The 19,468-nt window shown below is 36.8% G+C and overlaps 1 protein-coding gene across 1 annotated transcript; it reads left to right on the forward strand.

Moving 5' to 3' along the window:
• The first annotated feature begins 12,236 nt into the window (after positions 1 to 12,236).
• Positions 12,237 to 19,456, forward strand: LOC100313699 (paired mesoderm homeobox 2-like protein). The gene is given in 3 exon segments (NM_001168154.1): positions 12,237 to 12,734; positions 17,928 to 18,112; positions 18,709 to 19,456. Coding segments are annotated over 3 exon segments (729 nt in total). The 5' UTR covers positions 12,237 to 12,487; the 3' UTR covers positions 19,006 to 19,456.
• The last annotated feature ends 12 nt before the right edge of the window (positions 19,457 to 19,468 follow it).

Raw genomic sequence — 19,468 nt, forward strand, 5'->3', positions numbered from 1 at the left:
TTGTTATGAAATTTGTTGTTTTTTTCCTACAGAGTGGTGGCATCTGGTCTGGCATAAAACTACTTACCCGCCTGCCACGTTAAATTACCGCATACGAACCTATTTATTGCATATGAATGGTACAATGGAAAATAATAATTGGTCTATGGAATTATATATGTTGGTCTTTTCATTGAATTTATTTCTGTTTATTTTATTTCTTCTACTTTTTCTCTTCAGGGGCGGGTTATTTTTTAATTTGAGGGTAGGTACAGCGAGCACGTTGTAATGATGAAATGGTACACAGCTTGTGATTATATTATTATTTAAAGTAGCAACTAAAATCCATGGCTGTTGTTTTAAGTGCTTTACTATAGTGCAATACTGTGATGTCTTTTTTTTTTGTATTTAGGGACGAACCAACTGGACCACTGGGCGATAACGGCGGTAGCTTCAAATGTTAAAACACAGATAACCATATGCCTGGGACTATAATGTGCCTGTATCCATCGCAACCACCGCTAGATATCTTTTTTTTTCGCTTCTAAATCATGTGCTTAATTACAGTCTCTCTATCCTCCAGAGAAACTGCGGCTTAACTTTGCTTCTTAAATTCTGAAATGCAAACGTTCATAGTAATAACAAAAATACATGTGCTATTTGATAGCATGTTTAGAAATAATAAAGTGTTAGAATAATTTTAAAAGAAAAACAAACAGTCAGAGAAACAGCTCATTCTCTTCTAATAGAAAACAATGCTAGTATATGGGTCTCATATAAACAAAGATGGCGATGGTTGCGCAGATCAACGAGTGCGATACTGAGACGTTCCCAAGCTTTAATTAAGTAATTTTCATGTTCTTGGAAGGTATCGAAGGAGTCACCGGCGGTAATCAGTGCAAGTCGCGCCCAGGTCAAACCTCATACTTGTGATTTCCATTGGAAGAGCGCATTGGATTGTGGGGAAATCAATGTTTATCAACACAAATGTCGCACATGCGCAGCGCGACGACCACCGCTCTTTAACTTATTAGGATTTCAACTCGGTCTTGAAGTATTTTTTGTCTGTGTTTACAATACACTCAATGAAGTAATGTTGTACAATATTTACATTTACTATTTCTAATTCTGAAAAGTATCATTTTGGCAAACTATATTGTTGTTTTAATTTTTCATGTTGTACTTCCAGAATTCAATATCTGTCATTTTTATATTCTGAATGATAGATTTGAATAAGTATCTGAAAAAATCACTGAACAATTTGTATAATTTGCTTTTATTTATAATTTAGCTCTTTTTGACTTAACCCATGACAAATTGATTTGTTAGAGTGATTCAAGTTTCCGGAAGGTTTCTTATCCAAAACCAACATGTTGCATACTATATATTCACCAAGAATGAGTATCCACAGACTTCTGATCTATAAGCCAGATTTGATGAAAATGTGTGGATATGTCCTGCAATCTGTTTCTTTGATTTTAGCAACCGTGACCAATCAACTTCCATTTCATTGATTGGCTATAATTGAATTATAATTCATTCCTGAGGATTGAACCAAACGTTAGCATACTTGCATATGGGAAACCAATGAATTAGAGGTTGGGTAAATGGTGAGCAACTTAAAGTGGGGGAGTCGTCACCTGCGCATACGCCAAATGGCCATAGCGTGTCATTGTTTACAAACAAGCGCCTACATAGTATGAGCCTTTGCGTTTTTAGCGTGTGTTGTCATCGTCGCTTGGGATTCAATTCCCGCGCGTGCGCAGGTGACGACCCTCCCGCTTTAAATTGTGCAAGACAGCTTAATCGGGAATCCGTTTCGTATACGGTGAGCAAAATGACTTTCTTCTGAAACACATCAAGTGACGTAATTAACGTTGACATCTGTGTTATCATATTTTTTGGATAGAGTGTTGCAAGGGCTACAATAACATGTAAAAATTGTTAGTCATGAATCAGTAATAATTTTTTTATCAAGCTTTTTCTGTTTTTCCCAACGAAAGTCTACTACGTCCTTTAGGGTTGAACATTTGAGGGGTCGATATTAAATAGTGGACTCATTTAGTTCAAAGCGTGGTCCCTATATGTGTTTCAGGGGGATACCCACCACATTTAGTTCAAAGCGTGCTCCCTATATCTGTTTCAGGGAGATACCCACCACATTTAGTTCAAAGCGTGGTCCTATATCTGTTTCAGGGGGATACCCACCACATTTAGTTCAAAGCGTGCTCCCTATATCTGTTTCAGGGAGATACCCACCACATTTAGTTCAAAGCGTGGTCCTATATCTGTTTCAGGGGGATACCCACCACATTTAGTTCAAAGCGTGCTCCCTATATCTGTTTCAGGGGGATACCCACCACATTTAGTTCAAAGCGTGGTCCCTATATCTGTTTCAGGGGGATACCCACCACATTTAGTTCAAAGCGTGCTCCCTATATCTGTATCAGGGGGATACCCACCACATTTAGTTCAAAGCGTGCTCCCTATATCTGTTTCAGGGGATACCACCACATAAAGTTCAAAGCGTGGTCCTATATCTCTTTCAGGGGGATACCCACCACATTTAGTTCAAAGCGTGCTCTCTATATATGTTTCAGGGGAAATGTTGCTCACCATTTACGGCAAGGATTCCTTAATTGCAAAATTTTGCTCTTTGCTCGCCAATTGTTTTTGCTCACCCCCCCCCCCGATTGGAAGTATTGCGATTGGGGCAAAGAACATTTCCCGCAGCTTGATTTTCTCGTTATAATTTCCACTTCCGTCTTTGTTAATTTACAATTTCCAATTAGACAAGAATAGTTTGTTGATATTACTGAGTTGTTGCAAAGTGTGTTACGCATGCAAATTGCAATGTTTTGTTCAAACAGAACAATAAAGACTTTTGGTACAAAAAAAACTAAAAAAACTGATTTTGACAAAATAATTCAGAAATTTATAATAAGAATATTTTTCATAATTACCGATTACACAAGGATATTACAGAAACAAAGAATAATTTTCTATATTCTCTATAGTTTTACCTTTAATAAATATGATTTTACTTGTTAAAAATACTGTATCTTTCTGCATAAAAACGAAAGAATTTCACAATGTCGAAAACGGAAAGTCTTTATCGCAGTGTTTTCAATTTTATTTAGGAAGGGCGAAATTACAAGAAACCATTTGCTTTTACTGTAAAAGTAACGCGTTGTTGGAGTTTCGAGACCGATTATAACATTTGATAGACTCACAGCATTGTTTGGTGAAAACATCAAAGGTATATCTCTCTAGTACCATGCAGCGACTTTAAGGCCCTGTGATTGTTTTTTGAGATACTCCTAGAACAAAGGGTCAGAAACCATAACTGGTTACTGGAAAGATCCATCATTAGTTTAGCTCTAAAGTTCCTCAAAGACGATTATATGGGATACTAGAGAAATGTGAGATGTGGTTCATCAACGGTGGACGATTCCAAGTTCACCTTTTGCTGTATACAAGCACAGTCCCTCTCTGATACTCGTATTTCTTTTCCACTGCGCCCATCTAGCGCCCCCAATATCACTTGTAAAATAGAAAACTAAATAGAAAACGACAGTAATATAATGGTTGCAGAACATAGTAAAACAACAATAACAAAAATACATACGTCAACAAATAACGTAATAAAAAATAACAATAAAAAAAACAACTAAGCATTGAATTGTGTCTACATCGAACCTTGTGTAAACTAAAAAGATGGCTAAATTGGGTTTGTAGTTTCGGTGACTAACCACAGCTGGAATTTAGGACTGAATCTGACCATATTGTTTTACCTCCGTTTTTCTGGCCTGTTTTTACTGATTTCGGAGAAATTTGTGTGTTTCCAAGTCGATACCATTGCACGTCATTCACCCTCGGATCGAGGCGCCCTCTTCGGCGAGGTCTGCTATTATGAACTACACGTAGAATCAATGTTGGCACCCATATTTGACACTAGACTGTCGGCAGTTGTCTCGCCTAAATATGTGCACAATAAGCGCGGTTTGAGAATAATAGAAGATCTCGCCGAAGAGGGCGCCTAGATCCGAGGGTGAATGGCGCCATGATATTCACGCCACTTCACTTGATATCAAATATAGTTTCTGACTTGATTTTTTTGAATAATTTAGTATTATTGTTTGATTTTGCTTATAGTATGCCCACATAATATACAATACGGCAATCCCCCAACTATGATAAACATGTATCGTCGACAAATTGTTTTTCGGCGATGCGCTCCGCTAGGATTTCCCTTAAGACGCGCAGTCAGTGATAGTCTAAATCGTTTCTTACATTCGAATTCATTGATTGAAATGGCGATGTTAATAAGCCTTTACAGAAATCTATTGTCTGTGTGTCTGTTAAAACTTGAAAAGCTGGTGACCCCGGCCTGCACTCTTGTTAGGCGGAAACATTTTGGAAAACAAATTTCTGGCCTACCGTTACCATGGCAACACCAGAAAACATTTAACCCTATAGGCTTGTATTATTTATTTCCTATTTAGTTTTGAACTAAATCTGGTCCGGTCTACGACGTGTTGCTGTGAACATGTGTTTGTTGCTGATTTTCTGAACGAATATGTTTGTTTGTCTGTGAATGTGTTTTTTTCTGTATGTTTTCTTGTAGTATAATTGATGCTTTTTTTCGCTTTTCAGATTGCTTTTTTTTCTTCAAATTCCTCACCCTATCCACGCCCGATTCTCTGAATGGTCTACCCTTATGATAAATCATAAACTCGTGTGTAATTCAATATTGAACAATAAACTAAAATAACCGTCACGTAAAACAGCGCCAGAATCCTGCCTCTAGAAAAACATGATTATCAAATTTCATCAGAATGCCCCGAGGCTAAAGCCGAGTTTCGTGTATCTTACTTAATTACATTTGATATAATTGCTAATTTTTATAATAAGCTTCATTTATAAAATTCTGAAAATGTAAATGATAATATCAACACGCAGTTAATGTATCAATTATTCACCAATGGTGCACGCTGGGAGATTCGACATGCCATGGTGTCTGGTTAATAAGCTCTGTCGCACCCATAGCACCCACTCATCCAATTTGAAGCCAATAACTTCCCCCCGCTTTGTGTGAATACTTTTAGTCTTATTAGTAGATAGATTATTTAAACAAATTTAGAAACATAGAGAAAATATAAAAAAGTCATGCCGGCGTTTTGTGGGACCTCTTTTCATCTTTGGTTCATCATGAGAATACGTTTGGTAAAGGAGATGATACATATATTTTGAGATTACCAAGGGTACATGTTTCAAGTTCCCTGTGGTGTATGACAGAAATGATACTGCCATCTGGATTTGTACTAATGTTATCAATATCTGTGAGTATTCAGAATGTAGTCACCAAAAACTATAATACCGTCATTAAAGTTGGGTATACGTACATAAATGAACCTCTTCCTGGCAATGCATAGTGTGTGAAAATGCATATGGATGGCCGATGGGGCTGATTAACTGTATATTCAGTAACTAATGATGGTATTTCCTCCTATTGGGAACCTAGCCTTGATTTTGCTCTCTTTTAAGTTCGGATAGCGTCATCCGTAGCCAGCACGTGCACAAGAAAGCGGAGGTAAAACAGTTCCAAGAACTTCAATTTAACACCAAAAACAAAACAAAATATGTTTAAATCCCAGTGGAAGTTGATAATCACGTGATATCAACAACGACCAGCGAGTCAGGGTACACGGGTGTTTGGTCTGTTATCGACCGCTTTCGGCAAGTAACATTTTTCGATTAACTATTTTCCCACGAAGTATTTCAGCCGTAAGTAATTCTCCAGCTGCGTTCTCCACTTGCATACACTGATTACTACATTGTTATGAGGAGTGGCGCCGGGGAACTCAGTGTTCGATGGAAAAGAAACCCAGTAGGGCAACTTGCGTGAGCATTTGCCTTGGCCGCTGTAGACATCCATAGTCCCGTTCGTAGCATATCTTTTATGAGAGCAAAGTTTCTTATGAACTTACCATCTTTGACTTGTTTTAAGTATTTACAAATAAACAAATAAATAATACCCGCCGTCAGTTCTAATTTGTAAACTACAAAGTTTCACAATTTGTTGTTTAATTCCAACATCAGATCGAAAGAATACTAGTATTTGTTCACGCGCGGCCCTTACTGATGAAATGTTGTACAAGAAACATCTTATTTCAAGTTGTTTACTCACTTTCGTGCTTTTTACACCCCGCTGTTTGGTTTCATTTCTTTCTCAATTGTAACACCAGACTGAGTGTAGTTTTACGGGGAGCAGGCGGGTAGCTGATACAGGTTACAGAAAATAAAAACGGCATTTTACGTTTTTACAGGAAATAAAATGAAAGTTTCATTTACAGTAAAAAAAAAGGTTTTACACTTTACAGATAAAGCAAATTCCTAATAACATTTTACATTTTTATAATATTTTCGATAATTTGTGTTTAAAGTTCAAAACATGGAAATTGCGTACGAATTACGATACTTAATTTAGAAAATGATTTATACGCTTAAAAAATAATTTTTTTGTACAAATTACTGACGAATAAAATAGCTGATTACATTTTACACATTGTTTATTTAAGTTACATTTTTACGAAATTAAAAACATGTGATTACAGTTTACTAAAATACCCCTTGCCGACCCTAGTTTACATATTCATACATGTTTTGATTTGACATGGACCTGAAACATGGTCTATTTACAGACCTTCACTCAGAAGACGTTCTCAATCGGCGACGAAAATGACGATGTCTGTAATCCATACTGAGACTATCAATTATAAGCGCATTGCTATTTTAATAACTAGAGTACACAGAGCTGAAACAGAGTAGGGTCTCGGATGCCAAGGCACGTCGTAAAACATTATACAGCTGAACAAGTGACGCCATAGTTCTTGGTGTGAAACGAACAACTGTTGCTTCATTTCACCGTTAAACTGCCAGTCTGTAAGTCACAGTTCAAAAGAGATATAATTAAACATGCTCTATACAATCAGTCCATGTATCCCGTGGAACTAGGATACTCGCATGTATACGTCCTAAATTAATCTGTGGCATTATATTATATTTTATTGTTTGTTTTGCCTCATATGTTTGTCAGAAATATTAATTGTGATACATTATTTATGTTGTTAACGAGATTATTCGCTGCGATGATCCTATAAGAGTAAATATGAGTACTACATGTCCGTCTACCTAGTGTCAATGTATGCGTTATCCTGTATCTAAGCGTTTTAAAATACTTATATGTCACAGTTATAAGTGTTGATCAACTGGCAAAGTGTTATTTTGTTTAAACCCTTTTTAGCTCCCTTCCTAAAGAAATTTGTTCATGAACAGAAGACTGACTACTCATGCACAATTGATGAAACAATTTGACAAAATACTAGATTAATTTGTCTAATCTCACAACAGACTTACTAACTTGATTAAATTTGTAATTGAAAACAAAAGATAGATTAAGGATTAATAAACAGCGTAATCCCCTGAATTGACAGTTTCCTCTTTAAATTTTGAATTAATATATAAATATACATTAGGGTATTTCAACAGTCAACAAGATTATATATTTTAAAATCAAGTTTTTGTAGAACGTAGTACCAAACTGTGGATTCTATAATAAAACGACAACAATAAGTACCATGTCAGTCACAATATAATTATATAAATAAGTGTTCTTAAGTACAACGTGGTAACATTTTCCATGTATTTTCATTTATGAATTATCTTGAATCAAGTGAAGCGACAACTCGGGTGTTCTTGTTAAATTCGAAGGGAGTGAAACAAATCCAATTCAAGTCTTCTGGTTTACTCAATGGCAACTCGTGAAACTCGCTGGAAAGAAACGCCGTACTATTTCATTTTACTGGTAAATTACTGAAATAAAAATACATTTCTTAAGTCATTCTTGCTTCAAACCTTTCAGCAACTTTTGTTCTTAGACTCGTATGCGGCGTTTTAAATTTAAAATTTTTGTTAATATTTACTGTAGGTTCTTAATTATTATTTTCCCCGGATTTTATTTTCTGCATTAATTTCACTCACCACAATACAATTGGCATCTATTTGTTAACATATTTGCTGCACGCTATTATTCATTCCATTCCAGTAATCTCTATTTTTCGCCAATTATTCTTGCACTGATTTTGTCCATTGTTACGTACTACTTAATATTATTTCTAAAAATACTAATTAAGAAGGACTAGCTTTTATTTTGACCGTTTTTTTCAGTCGCGTGATATCGTTTGAATATTTACTTTATATATTTTTATATTTTGAATATTTGTAATGTCTTTTTGGACCCCACTGAGTATTCTCTAATAACTAACCCGAGTGGTATTTTACATTAGTTATTCGGACTTCGCTGATTGCGTAAAACGGGTTTATATATGATTTCTTGAGTTGAACTGAACCAATCACTGGACTGAAACTATTTGTTGGGAATGGTTTAGAAATGTGCACACAGCCCATAGACCTAATGTATTCCAGCAAGCCGAGAGAAAAAACAAAACAACTCTTTGGAAAAAATATTCACATTCTGAATATAATGGTTCAACCTAACTTCACCAAACCAGTAGTTTATCAGTGTTCAAGGTTACTGGCATTACAACAGATTTGGATTTAGCTTTCAGAATACAAAAGTATCGACTATTTTTCAGTTCATGCCGATATTCATTTGTCATGTATTGTATTGCATGCCTTCATGATTCATTTTTGGTTGGAAGATACAATTTGAAACTAATATGAAATTCCAGCAAAACTGTAAAGACAATTTATAATGGAACGAGATATTGAGGTCCTGTAATTTTTGATAGTTTAGCTATTAATTATGACCATTTAAATAAAAAATAAATGTCAACTATCAAAGAAACAAGAACACAAACAATGCAATAGGTTGCGTACTAGAGAGAAGGTAGTCGTAACTGGCGACGGATTCTACCCAGTCAAGAACCAAGCTTGAAACATAATATTAGAGGAATGATTTGTTTATTTGTTCAAAATGTTAACGCCCAATGTCACGACAAAAATCTCCCAGCGTGACGCACACGGACAACGCACATTGCCGAAAACACAAGGTCCGACTCAATAGCGGCCAACACACGCCGGAACATCTATCATTAGTGTTCAGGCCACGGCGAAATCAATTTGCCTGTAGTTACAAATTTGCTGCGAATCAGTTTAGAATTTTTTAAAGAAATGTGAAGTGCATATACCCACTGTAACTAGTTTAATACACAATACAGCCTATTAAAAGCTGGTTTACATTTCGTTATTCGTTATGGGATACAAACATAGACCCGAGGACATTGATTAATGTGTGTATTTATTTCCCATTTCCTCAATACAGTGGAATTCGTTACTTCATTTAACGGGGGGGGGGGGGTCACGTTCGCTTGAACATTTTCGGATATGCCTAAAAATCCTATGTTTGATGCACCTCGTGAAATGCATGTTGTTACATTGTAAGGTGGTGTACTACTATTAATAGAATTGCAGACTAAATACTAAACGTAGTACATGATCCAAACCATGATATTGTGCTGATCAAATCATACACCAATTAAAATGACAATTAGGGGATAATCTCACTTGTTTCCATAGAAACAAAAACTGTACGATGGTTTCTCTTCCGAAAATATTATACGTTCACTTCCGGCGGTCATTTTTAATTGAAAACTCGTAGTGTTTATTTGAACTGTTAATGAAGTTCGAATATACCTATGTCACGTGATCACCCGCATCACTGTCAGATGGAATGACTCTGAAAGAACAACTCCGCACAATTGTTCGAATTAATATAAAGTAAAATAAGTAGCACAGTTCCTCTAGAGGGACTGTGTAAGTAGTTTCTTTGAATACGCACTGAACGTTGAAATATTTGCTTTGGGATGTGAAATGTTTCAGACAATATGCACCATGCAATATCGGCACTGGTCAGTTCGTAAATACGTCATTTCCTGTCTGGGTCACTCCTGGAAGTCACACACTTTTTCCAATTGCCTGCGATTTAGGGATCAAAACAGCCTTTATTTGAGTTTGATCATTTGAGATGATTTGATGGATGCTACAGCCCGTGGATCCGGAGAATATACTAGCAGCTCCTGGTCCATTCTAGATTTGGACTGTGAGGACACGATCCAACCACAGTCTATCTACAATTTGAGGGCTGAGAACGAACATAAAAATCTATATCATGGCCATCTTGGTCGGGGTGACCAACACGTGATACATGGCATAGAAATACACATGAAAATACAGATAAAACGACATACTGTAAAGGGGTTAATTATTCACTGGGTTTTAATTTTGCTTATTTCGCTGACTGAAACATGCGCTAAAATAAAACCCAGTGAATATGTAAAATGTAGCAAAAAACACATTACCTAAATGATAAAACCATGAATTTAAGACTCATTGAATATGCCTGAAATGGTAAATCAGCGAAATTTAAACGGAGTAAAAATTAGTCATTTCACAGTATATGTTCACTATAGTGACTGTGGTCATAACACACTACTCATAGAACAGTTGTTTTCGGCAATAGTCCTACAGTCCGCCCTCTATCAAGGGGTAGCGATATTTAAAAATTGTTGATCCATCGGCGGCACAGTGTGATATCGATCTGTGACAACACTCTAAACATGTCTACTCTCAAAACCCTGTTTCACTTGGTCGTCTACCCAGGCTGTAATTCAATGCGCTTATCTCCAACTCTCTGCAGATCATACCTTCCGGTTCGAAATACTAATAACAAGAAAAATACGTGATATCCCGGATGTCAATGTGTTTGATTACCCAAGACGTTTTTAAAGACATTTCTGCGGTCTTGTGTTTATTTTAATAATGTAGATACACACCTCTTTTCTGTGCACATAACATATACTCCTGCGCTGCTCGTGATAAGTAGAAAACAACAAATGAACGCGGAAAAATGTACAATATTAATCTGATTGAAAGAGTGGTTGAAAGGGACGGGCCGTTTGAAATCGCGGTGAAAAGCAGAAAGGTTGCCGATTGAGAAATTTGAGTTGACTGTCTGAGCATGTTTTGACATTTTGTCCATTTCAGACCGGCATGCATTGTTATTTCAATCGAGTGGGTACGAGAATAGTTTTTCAGATGACTTCCTGTTTTCGTCAGATTATCAGTGATATTGATTCACGCTCGCGATGGAGTTTCATGCCTTCACAAACTCCTTCGCACACATACAGCTCGACTTGTCTTCAAGTTGATGGGTGAATACGATTTCTGTGTTGTAAGAAAATTCCGATTGTTTGAAGTTCATGCAATCGGTGTCCGAGGGTGCTAATTTTGCGTCTGTGTTGCACGGACCACGATGGTATTTCTGCCTTCATATATTCAGCAATGTAGACGCCTTATGGAAACATTCACACAATAAAGATAAAATTGTGATAATGGTGATTGTTGTGAAGCAAAAACGTCACGGTAGTTTCAAACATAGAAATGCTCAGTATTAGTGTGCACGCTTAGCATTTGTGTTTTGTCTCAGGGGACTCGATAATATCGACACAAACATCATGATGTTCAAAGAGAATTAGTATTCTTTTGCTGAAGTGCTGAATTATGCTAACGCACATGCGCATTACATTACTGGTGCGTACTATTTAATAATTTGATTAGGTCTTGGAGTTAGGAAAGGGATATATACATATATAAAAGTTCGGAACTTTGAAATCTTATTATCTTTCCGACTCGGAAATATCACGTTGTACAACGTTTTCGTAGTAGAACAACATTGTGATATACTGTAGGCGTAAACGATAACCCCTTTCAAAATTGAATGAATTCAGAGAATATTGCAGAAACTTTGAGGGTTAATTTTCCCGCGACAGGCAAGTCGTGAATTTTGATTTAAAAATTAAAGCATATATGTGTTAGCCATGGCAACAAGTGTTGATGGAACTGAAAGTCAGCAGAATAACTCTCACGATGTACTTTAATTGTAACTCAATCTGTGATCGAGTGTTATTTAACCCCTTCTTCCAATTGACTCTTAAAAACAGTTAATTAATCTAAATCACGCTCTTGTGTCGAAATAAGCTTCGCATATGTGAAAGTGTGGACGGTTTTATCAATCCCCACCCGCCAGGCAGTCCCACAGCCTGTGATTGGCTGTTACTGTATATAGTTGTCAGTTTGTTGTTACTTCGACCAATCACAATGCTTGTCACGGAAAAAGGTGTGTCTATGTAGGATTAGTCGCTCGTGGGGGCGCCGCGGGGAAAGGAAGGGATCGCCTGTGTTGTTCGGGAAGTATTCTCGTGGGATAGCTCTGGTTGTCGGTGCTGGTGTCGGTATAGCGTTTTCACTTTCATCTCGAATAGTCTTATTTCCAGCGAGCAAGATAAGGCGCGACTAAATCTGACCAGGCCATGTGTGATGTGTTGTTGCGCTGGAGTTGACAAGATTTACGTTAAAGCACTGTTAGTATATAGCCCAGACCAGTTTGTTGCTGCTGTCCAGTTACGGTCAATTGTCCAGTACTAGCATGGACGCGTACACTAGTGGCAGGACCGTTCCGAACGTAATGTACTCGTCCAACGCTGACACCCAATGTCGTGGGTTTTCTGTGTGTCAGCTTCTAAATCTCCCTGACTTTTCAAGTTCACAATGTAAAGATAGCAATATACATCGAAACAATGTTTATAACGACGTGGAAGCCTCGTCAAAGGTGACGACTGACGATGTAGGTGACGATATAGAAGACTTAGAGAACGGAAACAAAATCAATGAAGGTAAGACAAAAATACCCTCTCTCCATTCAGAAAATGTAGTGCAGCTTGCGTAAAAGGAACGCATGTTCAATTGTTTCGGTTTACTATGCTTGGAGTATGTGTGTACATATATACCAGTTGCTGTTTATGTGTGCATACGCGATTACTATTCTATTTCCAGAATAAGTTAATGATGTAAACATAACGAAAGCAATAGACAATTGTTAATCAGAATATCCTATCTTATAATATACCCGGGGAATAAAACTAAAAATTCAATGTTTCATCTCGAATCCACGTACATAAAGCAATGTTGCTATCAAATATAATTATCGAAATTCCCTTTACGCTGTCCCGAGCCATGCCGATACATCTAAGTACCTCTTCTTTTGACATCACACAAATTACAGGGACGTGGCACGACGGTCGCTCAGCTGCACAGCAGGGTACGCAGTAAGGTCTGTAGGGTTTATATAGAATTTTCAATTAAAAGTTGGTTAGCGTGTACCATAACACCCGGCGGACTGACCGGTGTAAATTGCCAGCAATTGTCTTGAATATCCACCCTGGATCGTGATATGGAACAGTAAATGAATGAATTAAGTTATGGAATTAGCGTTACTGACAACGACTTTTAAGTTGAACACTATGTATAGGGTATAAGTTAGTATAGTACCATATACTGAGTAAAACTCAAACCACTTGTGATGATAGTATTTGTAAACGTTGTAGAACACGCTACTTTTCATTCACTGCAACCTAGGGTTAGCAGTGACGAAGTGTTCTGACAGGAAGGCAACCTAGGTTTAGCAGTGACGAAGTGTTCTGACAGGAAGACTCATTGCGGCATCCCGCCAAGTTTTGGCTTCTTCCCGCCCTGGTATGTGTCATATACATTTTTAAGTAATGGAATTATTGTTGTCATGCTGTTACAGAATGATTAATTTAGAAACATGTGTAATCAGTGGGTGTTAAGAACTGTAAACGATATAAACATACCAGCTGGTTTTCATTCATATTTGCATACGGCATATGTTCACTCTTAATTCATATATTTGATTACAAAAGCAAATACACAAAGTGTGTCTACATGCACGCAACCATACTCGATGTTTCAGAAAAGTACGGAACAGCATTGGAAAGCATTGTGATGTTCAGGAAATAACAGTAGTAAAACAAAAACGCCTGACTATGAATATAAACAACACATTACTTGTATTCACAATGTGTTCGGGAACAAGTCCAAAGATACCGGATAGCCGGTGTAGTTCATTACCACCCCGTCGAGTAAATAAATTGTTGACGTATCGGCGATATATTTCGTTTATATAGTACATATGGTTTGTTTTTGCTGTATTACACTTTGAAGAAAGCATGTTTTATTAATTTATTGTTAGTTTAACCAATGTTTATTTATGACCAAGAATCAAATCAAATAAGCTAACGAAAACTCTCGCCACTCAGCGTGATAGCTGCAACTCGTTCAGGATGGTATACAGATGGAGGTATTCTTCCATGGTCTTACACGACTACAATCATTGCCAGTTGTCAATACACCAGGCTTGCTGCCATAGTAACCGAGTACCAAGGATGGGTGTGATTTGACACGCCTTATACGACACCATTGAGACAGTATTTGTCATTATAAGCGCATGTATTGTTAAATCACGGAACTACTAACGTGGTTTGCTGTTCAATGGTTTAAATTTAAAATTATAGCAGAAATCACAGCCCCTTTTTTGTTGAGCGACTGTGCAGAATCTTCTCTTTCATTATCACAGATCTTCTTGCTGGTATATATTGTCATCTAGTGCGTGCCGCGGCCGTCGCTTAGTTTAGCGACAAAATCGTAACGGAGGCTATAACTATATACCCAAGAGTAACCATGTAAATCGTTAGAAAACTATATAGTGTTAATTACGAAAATAGTATCATCGTCAGATGTAGTGGATATTAGCAAAGTCTCAACAATGTCAATCTCATAGAATTGGACACATAACTATATACTATAAATTACTGTACGCTGTAACACAGGGGTTGTAAAATACCATCCCACCACTCTTTCACACACAGTGATATAGGAGGGGAAAGGGGGATTGCTGGTACAGGTTACAAGACATTTGTTGCAAGAAATAAAATGAAAGTATCATGTACAGTAAAAAATAAGTTTTTACACTTTACAGATAACGCAAATTCCTAATTACATTTATATAATATATTTGATAATTTGTGTTTAAGAATCAAAATTGGAAATTGCGTACTGAATTACGATATTTAATGTGGAAAATGCTTTATACGCTTACGAGAAAATAAAATCTACAAATTACGGACGAATAAAATAGATGATTACATTTTACACTTTGCCCATGTCTACGAATTTACCGGCGTTTTTTATTTATTTAAATTACATTATTACGAGAATAAATCAATTGATTATAACTTTTGAAAATACCCCTTGCCGACCCTCATATATGGACTGTGATTGTAAAATGCCACCCCACCACTCTTTCAGCACGTTCGGGTTGGTATAGTTCAGTTTCATCGCTGTCAAATAAATTATCTCAAAATCAGTGTGAGTCATTTTTATGTAAACAACTGAACGCACCGATAGTATAGATACTTTGGAGTACGCGTTGTTTATTTTGTAATGTAGTAAAAAGTACCTTCTATTTCAAACAACGTTCTGTCCAAGGCAATTATATGTTGACACTAATAGCACCCAGTTACTACAAGACATACATGCCTCTTGTAGAGTTTACTTTATATCAAAATTTAAGGTTAACAATAGCATAGTGTTTTTTAAAGGTCGAGCGGAAAGTCACGTAACAATCAGAACCTCGTGTTATATTGAAGATGCAATAAGGATGAAAACATGTAATTTTGAATATTGCTGTTTGATACTGTTTTGAATATTGCTGTTTGATATTGTTCTGAATATTGCTGTTTAATGCTGTTTTAATATTGCTGTTTGATACTGTTTTGAATATTGCTGTTTGATATTGTTTTGAACATTGCTGTTTGATACTGTTTTGAACATTGCTGTTTGATACTGTTTTGAACATTGCTGTTTGATACTGTTTTGAATATTGCTGTTTGATACTGTTTTGAACATTGCTGTTTGATACTGTTTTGAATATTGCTGTTTGATACTGTTTTGAATATTGCTGTTTGATACTGTTTTGAATATTGTTCATTGATACTGCATGTTAATAAACACATTGGATTATGATTTATCACAAACTAAAAACGTTGATGTGAACACCTAAGTATTCATTCGATGAAACAATGAAAGTTCATAGGGCGCATGTGCAATACTTGTTTTGGTACGTACATCACCGCACATGCGCATTAGATAGTTTTCATTTGATTGTTAGTGTACGATAAATCATAATCCAATTTGGTCCTCAAAATGCCTCATAAACAAAAAATATTGGAAAATACATGTTTTCGTACATATTCTATCTTTAAAGGGTGGATGTCGTCACGCAGTGCGTGTTCTGTAACAACAAATGTATTTTACACGCATTGTATACGTCGCTATTAGTCCCATATCGAACAGGATGCGTCGCGACGACCACCGCCCTTTAAGTTGGAGCTTACAAAGAAAAGTAGCATATTTTGAAATCAGAGCAAAGATTATGTAATATAATTAACAAATCTGATGGTACTTTTAATTGTCAGATATTGCGATTAAACAAGCACATCTTCAGGAATTCGTGTAGTCGTATTATCTAAACGGATCCACGCACCCAACGAAGAGGCCATATCCATGATTGGCAAAAACTCATTCAATAAAGGATGTGAATTTTAGGAAATAGAATTCACTTGCGTTTGAAAACCAAAACATACACGAGTTGCATTCAATGTCAATGTCACCTGGCTTAACAAGTTAAAAATAAAATAATAAAAGTATTAATATTCAAATTATCCAATATTTCTTCTGTGGTAACAACATTTACCTGGATTCTGTTGAAACTTTTTAAGCTGCTTCTGTCTGTGAATTTAAAAGTGTGGATCTGGGATGTACAACGAGGATGCAATGCCAAGGCAGTATTATCATCATCATAAGTATCCGAGTCTTAGTTTAAAATCCGTTTCCCCCGACAGCATTGATTTCATGACAGCGCATACACTTCACTGCAAACATTGGTTGTCCGACTAGTTTTTGTGTTCGGTTTCTTGGAGAGATTTTACATGTATATTGTGTTATTTTGGTTGCCATGCAGTGTTTTCAGGTTTTCCAGTATTTTATTCAAATATATGCTAAATCGATTATAAGTCAAATGAATAGAACCATTTATGTATGTGACATCAGCAAGAAAATAGCATAATGTGATATTATCACACGATAGATAGGAATTTAACAAGAAACAGTAAATTAAATGTCTAATTTACGACGACAGTACAGTTACAGTGTACTTCTGCCGTGTGTCGAATGTTTCAAGTCAGAATTCACTACGCAGACAACTACACATTATCCTTCCATCAAGTATAAGCTTTACGCTTCAAATTGTTCAAATAATATTATTATGAATATTATACCTTAGTAATAACTAGCTTTCAATGTTTGAAGGGTTTCACTCGATCTAATTTACCCACGCCATGGCTTCATCAGACGGTAGCCCGCAGCAGCATACCACTACGGACTCAGATTACCCATGTATAGACACTGAGTCGGACTGATTCACATTGTCCGGTCATCTGCTTATCTTCTCACATCATTGCACTGGACACGTTCTTGTTAATGTCTCCTGGCAGATCTTTATTCGATGTGTTTTCTCGTATTTAACGAGCGGTGATTAATGTCAACAGGTGTAGAAGTGGTCTGTCAATGTAAACTTTGATTCAATCTTGTTTCATATAATAAATGATAGAGCAAACACAGACACGACCCTTGGAGAGCGCTAAATACTGATCGCTAATCTTTCCCTTAATCGTTGATGTGGATAATTTAATTTTGTTGAAATGGTATGTGATGCTGAAGAGTTTAACACATGTTTGTGGTTTCCATGACAACCTATGACTTCCTGGGGGACGTGACACCCAGTCTGGAAATCGTATTAAATCCTCTGACCTGAACCACTGTATTAGCACATACTAGTCATAAATTCTTTAACGCGATGGCTGTGAGAACGACAGGGTTAAATCAATCGACATAGCTATGGGGCGCTCTCACTTCATGAAGTATAACTCCTGTTGTACAATTCTTTTCAGAAGAGAATACGAATACTGATGAGATCCAGAGTAAGAAAGCGAAAAAACAGCGCCGGAGCCGTACAACGTTTACTACTAACCAGCTTGGTGCCCTGGAGAAAGTATTTGAAAGAACTCATTACCCGGATGCCTTCGTACGAGAAGAACTCGCTAAAAAGGTTGACCTGAGCGAAGCCAGGGTGCAGGTTGGCTATTATATTTATATATATATATTTGTGTTCCAACATAACTGCATATTACTTGTTGTATTTTGCCGGTTATTTTTTTCTTGGCATTAGACGGAGGGTGATATTCAAAAACATGACTACAATTGTAATCAAATCCCAATACCTTTACTGAACAGTTTCGTACCGCTAGAACACGGCCCAGATTGACCCAGATTAAAGGCTCTTCACTTTACCATGAGTACTAAAGTATGGCGATAATAAACGATATACGTCAAAGTATAGACTGCCCTCACACGAGATATTGTAAATTTGAACGACAATGTTTACAGCGGTCGATACACCAATTTAAATAGATCTCTTTCCCGTAAGTCGAAGATGCAGCGTTTCGCGTGTGCGCGCATACCGGCCCTGGGGTATAACTGGAACATGCACGCCTGATATCGTGTTTGTTGATGCACAAATGGACGTCACAAAAATAAAATCCGCAGATTAACATATTTATATGTGCCATCATAACAAAAGAAAGTGTCTTTCTGCACCCCAGTTCATGTCATCTACACTTGAGTTACTCTCGTTGTATTTTAAATAATAATAATCCCGTTTTCATTTACTAGGTCTGGTTTCAGAACAGACGTGCAAAATACAGACGGAATGAACGTAATGTATTGGCAGCTCGACAAAAACTCTATCCTGCTCCAATTGCGGATAATAATATACTGGAACAGTCACCGTTGACGGCGCCCTCCACTCTCGCGTCTCCGGATTATCTCACTTGGACGAATCCTGCCAATAGTCACGGTAACATGATGACGTCACACGGATTGCTAGCTCCTACAGACAATATGATGAGTTCGAGCATAAATAATCTACGAATGAGAGCTCACGAATACCACGTTCAACACGTTGTGTAAACAGCGTGAACTTTAACCTATTCTTGGTACCACGCCTGTTAACAGCACCGTAACACACACCAGACAGGCGACCGTTATGTTTCCAAATATGGATGTATGATCTGAATATTCAGTGACAATTTCTGGTAACCTAGGTAATACGCATGCGTAAACGCCAGACAGGCGACCGCCATATTGCGCATTTGATACCAGAATGAGTTGAATGTGACAATACGTCTTCAACGAACACTTGTAATAAACATGTTATGAATTGTGTGAACATTGGACGACATTTGTGTATTTCAGTCAACTTTATTGTTAACTATATAGCTGTATGTTTTGTATCTTGAAATGGCGAACTTAATAAGGCAATTAGTTTTAAATATAATATGATTTGTTGTCATGTTTTGGAATAATAGTTGAAGACTTAAGATCTTTCAATTGTATTGAAATAAAAAACTATTGTATTTTATGATAAATTGTC

Source organism: Saccoglossus kowalevskii, chromosome 17 (genome assembly GCF_978046115.1).
Source record: "Saccoglossus kowalevskii chromosome 17, keSacKowa6.1, whole genome shotgun sequence".
Lineage (NCBI taxonomy): Eukaryota > Metazoa > Hemichordata > Enteropneusta > Harrimaniidae > Saccoglossus > Saccoglossus kowalevskii.